The 12,400-nt window shown below is 32.9% G+C and overlaps 1 protein-coding gene across 3 annotated transcripts in view; it reads left to right on the top strand.

The window, feature by feature from the left end:
* Positions 1-1,636: 1,636 nt before the first annotated feature.
* Positions 1,637-12,400, top strand: part of LOC143233196 (uncharacterized) — a 140,592-nt gene continuing 129,828 nt past the window's right edge. The window contains exon 1 of one of the 3 annotated variants that reach the window (XM_076469170.1): positions 1,637-2,093. Coding sequence is in view for 1 of the 3 variants with exons in the window: in XM_076469165.1 (XP_076325280.1) it covers positions 9,952-10,030 (79 nt within the window). In the remaining 2 variants the exon portion in view is untranslated. Of the gene's footprint in view, positions 2,094-9,106; positions 9,203-9,884; positions 10,031-12,400 lie in introns of those variants that run through there. The other 2 variants (XM_076469169.1, XM_076469165.1) reach the window with 2 other exon arrangements.

Below are 12,400 nucleotides of genomic sequence, written 5' to 3'. Positions count from 1 at the left end.
ATGTTTAATTATTAAACTCTGAATACTGGTCACGTAATATTAAGTAAGTTTAACAGCAAAGGAGAAGAATGGTTTGTTTGGAATTTCGCGTAAAGCTTCACGAGGCCGTCATTAATGTAGAATTGTCGGACTAAAGGGAAGGCAGGCAGTCATTACCACCCGCCGCCAACTCTATGGCTACTCTTTTACCAACGAATAGTGGGATTGATCATTACTTTCTAACGCCCCCACGGCTGAAAGAGGGAGCATATTTGGTGTGAAGGGGATTCTTACCCGCAATCCTCAGATTACAAGTAGAGTGCCTTAACTATCTCGTCATGCTGGGTCTCGGTTATCTGACCATGTTTTTATTTTTCTTCATCTTTACACACACAATTTGTTTTTACGACGCGCGTGTTTAGCTTTCAAACCTCAACCAGTATCTCAACCATTGTCAGATTGCTTTGAAATTAATATCACTACTTCTTTCGTGTTCTATCTACTAGCAACAGTGGAACAAAACAATAAGTTTTAAGACATATAGATCTGGTTTTATATAAAAACAGAATCCAGATTTTTAAATTTCTTTAAACTGTTGTGCTACTCTGACAACGAATAGTGCAACTGAATATTACATTATAACGCCGAAACTGTGAGACATGCGCCCCTAAACCCCATGGCCATGCCAGGCCTACATTCATTCTTTATTAATAAAGTATAAGTTTTTAAGTGACTAATAAAAAAATAAATGTTATTTATTTAATAAATTACGTTATTAATTTAGATACAGTTATTGTTACACATTCATCTATGGAGAAATTTATACGCCATGTGTATGTTTCCTTCGTTACAACTTGTAGTGATAAATAACAGCATATTCATTATTGCTATTAAAATTTATCAATTACTTCAACTTACTGAGTCATATATGCGAGAAATGTCACGTATAAATTGGGTAATGTTTTGTGTGTTTTTTTCAAAATAAAGATAATTATTTTGTAACTAAAAATCTAAAAGATAGTTTGTGCCACAGCTAAGGATATTTTTCATATGTCTGATATATTCCCTTCTTGTTCTCAAAATAAGTTTACTATGAAATACACAAACATTTCGTAGTTATTGTGTAATTCGTGTTTCAAAGACACACACACATATATATATATATCGTTATTAATAAATTATTCACACGATGACTTCATTACTTAGCGATTCACAAATCAGTGGTCTTTAAATAGCAGATCAAAGGAATTAATAAATGTGAACACAAAAATAATAATTTACTGAATCGACATTCCTTCTGATCTAGATTCGAGTTAATAAACATAAATAAATGACGTTAATGTCAAAGAATTTGGTGTTAAGTAAGTAAATAATTTGATGTTAATAAAAAATTTAAACCTTATTCTATCTTATAATGACTTTAGTAAAATAAAAAATTACAGTTCAACAACAAGATCATACCGAAACAATTGTTGTTAAACTTATAGTACAGATGGCGCTTCTATTATCAATTTACGTGTCGAATCACAGTTGGCTTCATGAATTTCCTTGTTTCTTGATGACGAGAAACCCACTTGAAATAAAAATATATCTCAGAACGGCTGGTATGGGTATTAATACTTTTACTGATAAGCAGAGAACAACGTTTCGACCTTTCTAGGTCATCTTCAGATTAAGAAAACCTAGGAAAGTGGAAACGTTGTTCTCTCCTTATCAGTAAAAGTATTAATACCCAATTAATTCCCTTATTAGACGTATTCCTCTTCAGAACTGGGTATAACCGAGATAGTGTCGTTGATATACCATTACACAGTTCTTTACTTTCACTCATAAGGTCTTATAATGACAGTTTTAAATTGTTTATCTACAAACTGACTTAACCAATGATACTATACTGGTGTTTTCTGTAAGTATGCTTCTGTATAAACAGGTCCCTCAGTGGCACAGCGATATGTCTGGAAACTTACAATAATAGAATCCGGGTTTCGATACCCGTGGTGAGCAGAGCACAGGCAGCCCACTGTGTAGTTTATGTGTGTGAGTTTTTATAGCCAAGCCTCCTCGAACTTTCTGCTGCGGCCATCGAGGGAAATCGAACCCCTGAGTTTAGTACTGTGAATCTACAGACTTACTATTGTTCCAAAGGGATACTTTAAGTTGGTAATTGAAAATGTTAAAAATATTGTGGTCAGGTTTGTGCTCTCTGAGTGTCTTATTAGTTCATATTCGTTATGAGATATATTTTCAAAATTAACATATAACCTTGGAAGAAAACTTGATACTATTTAGCGAGTACGTGAAAGAACTGTCCATAATAATTAATACTGGTTTCGATAAAATGTTATAGTTCTTCGCCTGTAATAGCTCAAGATTGTTTGAATCAGTCTAATTTTGGACAGATGTAGGTTTACAGAGAGAAAACTAATCATTATATAGTAGGATACATTTCTACGATAATGAATAACAGCAAATGTAATGTTATGTGTTATGCTTATTTTCAAATAAACTAGTCCGAAATATTAAGGGTTTAAACCTGGTGTAAAAATTCGGTACTTTTCAATTCATTAATACACTAACAGCTTACATAAAACGAGCAAATTAGTCTAACAAATAAACAATTGTCATAATGGTACTACATTAGACAATTCTTATTGTTATTATTACATTTAAACTTTCAAACAGTTAAACATACGTATTGTTAAGCAGAAGTTTTGTCGGTGTACAAATACATACAAAATGATCTAGATCACTGCCTTCGACGTGTCTGGACGAAAAACAAATATATGTCTAAGAAGACATTTCTGGTCAAGCAAATGACATTTTCAGATCTAATACGTTTTAATACTTATCTTGTTATTCCATCACCATTGGTTTTTCAATGATTTAATAGGTAATATCAATTTCTCTGTGGACTTTTCGGAAAAAGGAAGTTTGTATGAAGGGTGCTGGACGATGTCTTTGTAGACCTGAAAGTGTTAACACTTTGCTTCAGATTTAATTCTAATAAAGCACTCCATTCATAGAGTTGGTTGATTGGTTGTAATTAAACATGGACGATATTATTTTAATGTGTGTTTAATCCTTCTGGCTGTTTTTATTATACAAAATGATGATCTAAAGATTATCACTTACCAATAATAACTCATTCAATCATCTTAGTTTACTAAGTAAACTTTATTTGGTAGGTTACAATTACGGATTTCTATTTTTAATATGACAGTGTTGTAAACAAATTTCCCAGAGTAAATACGTTTTTTCTTTACCATGAATAATTATCTTTTTATTACATGTAAGGTAAAGGTATAGCGCACTTTGCTAGAAAATGAATATCTATTTTTCAAGTAAAATCAGAATTGGTGGCTCGAGTACGCATATATAAGTTTTAGAAATGACATATGCTTGTAGTATCTAAGAAAAGTGTTAAATAGACATCTTGTTTTACGGAAAACACATGAAGATATGAATATTTGTAAGTCAGTATTCATTCACATGGGAAGGACTAGTTCATTGATCAGAAGACGTGATAAATTAACGAATGAACAAACACGCTATATTTCCTTATATCACATTTAAATCCTTGACATTGGGAGTATAATCAGCTTACTGCAACTAGATACTGCAATACGAATCAATGTGTCTTGTCAACTTCTCGTTGATTGATTTAATGCACTTCATAAACTGAAAAGGTGCTTATAATGGGCATTCTATTTGTATCGATTGTAAAATATCTCATAACTATCATTTGTTATATTCTAATTAAATGTTACAGTAAAATATTCATTCAGAGTAAGCAATAAAACTTTTATCTGCCCATGTTGTTAGATTTCACTTCTATTATTTGTTACTTATATACGATTAAATGAATTAATTTTAATACTTCATGTGTAATATACCATCCAAATTAAATACGTTATATTAAAATGACTTAGGAGCTTCACCATGTCATTACAATCCATGCAATCCATGTAGCTTGTGTCTGGTCAAACAAATGTAGTTTCCACTGTAAAATATTACATCTTAAGGCTGTCATGTCCAAACTATACTACCACTCATTGGTTGCTTTCCATAAGCCATCTAGTTTAAAAGGTCGGCACATTACATCCAGTGACTTGGCTAACATGATTCTGAAGGACATAACATGAATATCTGTTTCATTATACATTGTTTGAGATAAACGAGGGCTGAATGTAATGATTGAGTGAAATATCTCATCTTGGTGAGCTTATACCCAATTAGCCTCGTTTACAGACAAAAAAATTTTAAATTATACTCTTCAAAAAAAGAAACGCAAAAGGCAAAATTTGAGACAAATTGTTAACAAGTTTATTCCGGGTAGTTCTGTATGACACGTGTGAAACTTTGCACATTCACTGCTGAACATCCAAAGTCTGCAAAGGCAAAGTCCACGCTCCCTAGTTGACGTTTAACGTAACTCAACGTCAATAACGAGTATGTCCCCCGTGAGCATCAATAACTGCTTGGCATCTCCTGCCCATGGAAGCGATGAGATGACGAATCACATCCTGTGGAATGGCTGTCCACTCAGTCTGCAAAGCTGCTGCAAGCTGAGGTAGAGTCTGAGGTTGAGGTTGTCGCCGTCGCAGACGTCGGTCCAACTCGTCCCAAAGATGTTCGATGGGGTTTAAATCTGGTGATCTGGAGGGCCAGGGAAGAACGTTGATGTTGTGGTGTCTCAAGAAGACAGTGGTGAGTCGGGCTGTGTGAGGACGGGCGTTGTCATGTTGAAAAACGTTGTTGACGTTCACCATGATGGGTTGCACATGGGGCCTAAGAATCTCGTCGACGGTTGCGTACGGTCTGATCGGAAATCCTACGAGCCCTGATATGGTTGAGGCAGTAGACGTCGCAGTGGTGGTCCTATCCCGAAGGTGACGTAACCGGATGTAGCGATCTTGTGCGAGCGTGGTCACACGAGATCTGCCAGATCGTGGACGGTCACGAGTTGATCCATGTTGTTGGTGACGATTCCATAGCCTTGTGATGGCGCTTGGGTGGACATTCACAGCTCTGGCAACATCTGATCGAGATTCGCCTGCTTCCAAGCGACCAATGGCGTTGTTGCGTTGTGCTTCAGTCAGTCTTGGCGTAACTGTATTGCGTGTCGGTGGCTTAACACTGAGCTGTGGAAACCGAGAACCCGTCACTTTTATAGGGATTTTGCACATGTTGCACTTGCAGAACATGCAGATCTCTCAAACAAATTTATTGGACACGAATACGTTTTGGTGAAAAATCCGATGTTTTCCTCCATTTTCAATGTGCACAACTTTTATTGTCATTTTGGTCTGACAATCAGTGCCTTAACACGTGTAACATCACATACTCTGAGCTTGTAAAGTTATTACATATATTTCTCTTTAAAATAACAAAAATATCCCTTTTGCGTTTCTTTTTTTGAAGAGTATATGTTGCATACTGTTGCCGGGGGCATGTGAACAGCGTTTTTCCACAGATCCTTGTAGTCGTAGTTTCTAACCTGTTAAAATACGCTGCAATTTACTTACCATGGTTAGGATATAAATTGCTGCAAGTCTCTTAGATAATTATCATGGTACTTCAAAGTTATTGATCTATATTCATATTTTACAATGTGATTAAGTGCAAGGTATGTCTTTGTTTTGGAATTAATTGTATATAATTTCAATGCAACTTTTGAATCTAAGTGTATGAATATATTGGGCTGAAAGTAGCTGTTACATACCCTTCCCTAAAGCAATTGATTTTGTTTTTTTGGCATCACAGTACGATAAAATGTTATTTCCCCCAACTTTGTATGGTTTGTGGTTGCTATATGACCTGAATATTTACATATTCAAAACAGCTTAACCTTCTGTAATATATTATAGACATCTAGTCACTCTCCTACTAGTTGTTTCCTTTGCAAATGGAAATTAAGAATCACTAAGTACTCAAATGGTTGTAAAAAATCGTCAAGTGGAAGTCCATATTAATTCATTCTTTTACTACGATTCCTTTGTAAGCGAATAGAATCTATTAAGTAAGCCTATAAATCCTGTTGAAATTGCAGTTTAATCCTTTCCGTGTTACTGGTTCCTTCCTGTGTAAATGAACTTCTTTTCAGATACCTAGCACGTGAACTCCATGACGTATCACAATGATTCAATAGGCTCAATTAAACTCAAGTTTATTTATGTATCCGTGCGAAGTTTTCAAAAAGTAAAGTTTAGCTAATCAGTGGTAAGACGTTTCTGTTAGTTTCTCTCAAAAAATTTTCTCATATACTTACCAATACCAAACATAATAAAGAGAAGCATCCTTTATTAATATCATTAATATATGATTTGTAAATTTGAAGAAACAGGCAGGGGTATATACATAAACATATCCATCATTGTCTGAGCTACTGAAAACCAAGACAAACAACAATCAGAAAATTAAAAATAGCTAGACCAAGTTTATAAGTAAATTAAAACTTATCCGATATAGCTCTGAATTTCTTATAAGATAATATTTGCGATTATATTTATAAACGTTATATTTGGTGATACCGTTTTGTTTTGTTTATACTATTATTGGTAACGTTGTGATTAAAAGATATTTCATTAAATTTGTGACCCTAAATTTTGATTGTATCGATACACACATTTTATGATATATCATCTACCACTTCCTGCTAAACGCTTCGCTAAAGAAACTGAAATGAAACTTTTTTTAATGTTTTAACCACAATAAACAAATTGTTACCGTGTTCTATTCAGAGATTCGTAAAATTATTTGTATCAGGAATTTAATGTTATTCATACCCTTACCTACAGCCTGATAATTATAGTTGAATTATTCAAACTACTTGTGTAAAACACTTAACAAAAGACTTTCAAAACGTCGTCCTCTACACTTGTGTTTCTATAACAGGCAGTTGCCGTCCATTCAGCTTTAGTTTCTTCATAAATACTCCGTCTAAACAATCTATCAAATAACGCATTTAAGGTTTTAATCCGGTCAATTTCCGCACATCAGTGCAAAAAAAATATGTACATCAAATAAATGTTCAAAATTCTATTTAGCTTATATCCATTTCTCTTAAAGAAAGATAAAATATCGCTTGCTTTCCTTTCATTCTGGATTTTATTTTACAACAAATAATGTGTTTTTAAATACACTGATGATTCAGTTTCGTTTAATCACTAAATAAAATGAGTAACATACTCTTAAAAAGAAATAAATTGAGTTTGTTAAATGCCAATGACATATATAGAGTAAAGAGTCGGTGAAGCAATATATAAATTAAACTACCACTTAAATCGATATAAATTTGCAACTATAAACAAAAAAGCGTTATTCTTTCATCCGTCTTTCAAATTAGCCGTAAAATTAACTAGTTATACTGTGAAGGAATTTGTACGCTTGATAAAACTGTAGACTTAAATGTAAGATAATCAACTGACGTATACAAATGTATACATTATGGTCTTAATAACGACGAATGTTCTTCATTCACTCTTATCTTTACCATTTTCAAATTGAATATCAATTTTATTTTAAAGTATTTTAGGGCTGAGCGCTGCAAGGTGGTTAGCGAACCGAACTGTATAACTGAGGTTTTATTATTAACGTTTGGTTATTATCAGAAATTAAATATCAATCCTACATTATGAGACTGTGAGAATGTAATAAGAGTGACTGTCAAACGTCACTGTTCAGTTAAACGAGAGTACTTCAAGAGTGGGTGGTAAGTAGTGTTTGTCGACTAGCTGCCTTCCATCTTGTCTAACTCTTAAACATAAGAGGCGACCAGCGCAGATAGCCTTCATGTTGCTTTGCGTAAAATGAAATAAACAAGTGTTTTACTGGTTGAATTTTTCTTGATGACGAGAAGCCAACTTGAAATAAAAATATATATCAGAATGGCTGGTATGGGTATTACCACTTTTACTGATAAGGAGATTACAACATTTCGACTTTCCTTGGTCATCTTGAGGTTAAGAAAAAAAACACCTGAAGATGACCTACAAAGGTCAAAACGTTGTTTTCTCCTTTTCAGTAAAAAGTGTTAATACCCATAACAGCCGTTCTGAGATATATGGTTGAATTTTTGTTATATCTTTGTTTTTTTTTGCAGGGGGGATGTATACAATACTGTGCAAATATATAAGGACAAAGTCCAAAATTATATTTCGAGCTACTTCCAGGAAACAACGGAAGGTAAATCACAGGTGAAACATCAAGATTGTATTAATCTTCATAATTAGTACAACAGAAATTCGTTGGAAATGCTTAAGCTCAGCAAACAGTTAATAGTTTCTGTGACCCCTTTTGTTCTAATAATGGCACATACCGGTATCATATACTAGTTTCTTGCTATATTATTTATATATAGCTAAGACACTGTAGGGGCTACCTTGTCAGTTATTTCATACCCTAAATTTGATCAGCAAGCTCATTCAAGCAGAACGGTTATGACATCCTTTTATTACAAGTACATGAGAATTCTAAAGAATGATAAGTATTCTTACCCTGGTTCGTTCAATTGTCAACAGGGATCAGTGAAGCATTAACATAGTGTTGACTTTTATATTCTGTAATAGCATGGAAGAATTAGCTCATAAAACAGAAAAAAAGGTTAAATATTTCCTTGTCCTGACGCATTTGTACAATACTGTATGTATATGAACCATATATTATACCAATAAACATCGAGTTATAAAATTTCTAAACTGTTGAGTAAAAATGTTATTTTGATATGAAAATTCTTTGTTAAATTATCTTATAGATCCTAAGAATGTTTCCATAAAATTCATCTTATAACTACAATCCCATGTTTGTGAACTAATGATATATTCAGTAAATTGTTTAGCGTCTGGCGTTTAGCTAATTAATTAGCTAATTATTATATTTAGCTAAAGAATCATTACATTACATTCATATGCCTGAACATCAAAATGTCGTATATGTTTCATTGGCAGTTAAAAGTTAATATGTAAGTATATATATTTTAGTATTTTTATGTGTTAGTTGGCACGTTTATTTATGACGTAAAAGAGACGCAGGAACAACGTTTTATAAAGGAGCTTCAATTCCAGAACAGAACACCTGAGATCTCCTAACAGGTGTTTGTTTCCATACAAAGATGATATCGCATATATAAAACAACAATGGCTAACACTCTGAACATATCTGGTCTATGAAGTAAAGCTAGGAAGATTGCTTAGACAGCTTATTAAAGCGGCTCTAAACACACAAGGTATGAATATTTGCTGTCGTCTTTTATCTCTGTACTAGTTAACAAAATTTAACATAATCCCTTGTTTATTACATTTTTTCTATATTATTTCGTACTTACATATAATATTTAACTATTTACTATATATATGATGACGGCTACAGATAAGCCCATATTTTCTCGTGTTTTCACAGCTATTTTATACTTAGCTCAGTACTAGTTCTTCACTCACAGAATCAAACTCTTTAAAACCTTACTAACATTTTGTAGTTTGTGTTAAGAAACAGAAATGGTCAGGGGAACTGTTCAGACACGCGCGCTGATCAGGGAAGATTGTAAAGACGATGATGTCATGGTGCCATTCACAAGAGCAAAAGTCGTCAGTTTCACAAAGTGTAACGTTGTCAGCGGTACGTTGCTTGATCACCATAACTGTCATACCGTCATGATAACGCAAGTTGTCTGCTATCAGAGAGCGTATTACTAGACATGGCATCATATTTCGAGTATTACACAACAGAAAATGTGTTGCTAGGGCCGCGAAGAGACAGCAGAGGACGGGTTGGTGTGATAAGAGTGCTTTAGCTCAACATGACACTAACTTTATAGTGACAATCAAAGTCTTAAAATCAATAATTTAATCTAACTTACCTAATATTGTGTTTATAATTTCCTTTTATAAATAAAACATTAAGCACTTTTACAAAAGAGGACTGTGGTTCTTCAGATGAATTGTGCTGTAAAATATAGTGTTTATTTATGTAGGAGGTATGACTACCCAGACTGTGTTACCAAAGTTCCATAGGCGGATGGTCTTACTGAGCATAATGTTTGTGTTTCACAAAGGGGGTGAGTGTTTCTGTAAGGAACAATGCTACTATACTTGTCGCAACTTATCTTTATATTTTTCATTTATATATTTAACTATATTATATATATATTTCTATGGAGGATAGTGTTATTTACGTGCTATAGGGGGAACCTACTACTAGATAGACGATATTACGAAAGCACTATATGCGGAAGTAACTACAGGGTAGATGAAGCTACTAAAGTTTTACGTGTCGAGAGTCATACTGAGCATGTTGTATGTTTGTCTTTCTCAACTTACATAGGATTGCATACACATTTCAGCTTATCTCAACTTTAGATTTTAGTTTTCATTTATATAGTCATACTTATTATTTGTGTTTTATAAAGGCGATTGGAATTATTAAGTGGCTTGTATTACAAAGGTTCTATTGACATATCGTCTTACTAGTCATGTATTTTACAAAGGCGGATGATTTTTCTACAAGTAAACAGTTCTATAAGATTGCATACACATTTCAACTTGTCTCATTCTAATGTATATTGTATTAATTTGTATGTCTAATTGTATTACATATGTTTCTATAGATGTACATATCACTAACACATTTAACTTACTGCTGGAAAGTTTTACTATACATAATACATCGTTCAAGAAATATTAAGTGAGACAGTCGACTGTGCTTTTATGACTTAGTAGACATTTAACATATATATCTAAATCTCTAAATATGATGCAATAATTTAACCTACACGCTTACAGTTTCGCTTCTTTGTCATCATGGTGTAAATATACTGCTCGCTTTCAACTATAACTACGATTTGTATTGTTTATAATAGATCTTGGCAAAATATTCCATTTCATACATGTTGCTTTATAAGTTTCACTTACATATGTTTTACAAAGACTGACGAATGGGTGGAATGTGTTATTATAAATTCTTACAAATGATAATGTTTCTTTAGCTAAATAGTATAATTAACAATAGTATTTCTATAGTTGTGTAAGATTTTAACTCATTTGCTGTTTACGTTTAGCAGTAAAACCCTTATTAAAAACTATAATAGCACTGTTACATGTGTGATTTTTATCATACCATTTATCATCCATTATTTTAATGAGGTAAGCATTATGTTTAACTTTTAGCAGTAAAACCCTTATTAAAACGAGACGTCTATTGTAGCACGGTCACATCTGTGATTTTTATCATAACATTTATCATCCATTATTTGAATGAGATAAAGATTTATTTACCTTATATATTAAAGATTGTTTACTTACGATTTGCTCCTGAAAAGGACGCTTATTTAATTCCCATGTTTATAAGTTGATCACTGAAGTTTAAATCATCCATGTTTGCTCATTACTATGAAACTAAATCCTCCTTTCTCTATAGATATTTTCAGAAATGTTTTTCTATAGATTGTACATAGGCTAAAAGCTTGACAAACTCTGATTGTAAAAAACGGTTATGTGTTACTCTATGTAAGTTATATTTTTACTATTTTATCTGTTGTATGTTTGCCAACAAACAATTTCTAGATACTTAATGAACAGTACCAATAGCACACATACAAGTCCTGTGGCCAATTTCAACATATTACCCACACATTTCAGTTGATTTTGAATTAAGATAGGTGACCTCTTGTATAAAACCAAGTGACGTATCGCCTAAGGCTAGAACAAGTATTTGTGTTTTCTTATAGCAAAGCCACATCAGGCTATCTGCTGAGCCCACCAAGGGGAATCGAATCCCTGATTTCAGCGTTGTAAATCCGGAGACATACCGCTGTACTAGCGGGGGGCTAGAACAAGTAATACTTTCATTTCTACAAAACTGATGGATAAACCAGAAATTATTTTCCTGTATCTTTCAAAATTTTACTTGATGCACAATATAACATTTTAATCTTATTAGATTACTAAGGCATCAAATACAGATTTTTTTTACAAATAAACATGTTTACAATCTTTATAGATTCACAATCATAATCTGAAAAGGATACGTACTTATTAATCGAATGATTATTCTTCGACTATTTCAAAACGAATATTTCCTCGCGTGGATTTTGAAACTGTTATAGCGAATGAATTATATTTTCACTTAAAAATTAACCAAGTCATCAGTTACAAATCACTGTTTAGTGTAAAACTCTAAACAACATTCTTTTCACACATAGTGCAACATTCATTCACAACACTAAGTTAAATCTCACTAAATCACTAAATATGTTTTTATAATATTCTGTTTCTCATATTTGATGGTACGTGTACATTTCAGTTAGCATACAATTATTGTAATATTTCTATTCAGTTAGACTCTTTGAACAGACCATTTGTCATTTTAACAATCATGTTTAAGTATCTACTACGAAACTCTATATAGATTTGCTATCATCAACGTGTGT

The sequence above is a fragment of the Tachypleus tridentatus genome, chromosome 12 (genome assembly GCF_004210375.1).
Source record: "Tachypleus tridentatus isolate NWPU-2018 chromosome 12, ASM421037v1, whole genome shotgun sequence".
Lineage (NCBI taxonomy): Eukaryota > Metazoa > Arthropoda > Merostomata > Xiphosura > Limulidae > Tachypleus > Tachypleus tridentatus.
Note: the sequence above shows the minus strand (reverse complement) of the source record. Positions and strands in the feature narration are given on the sequence as shown.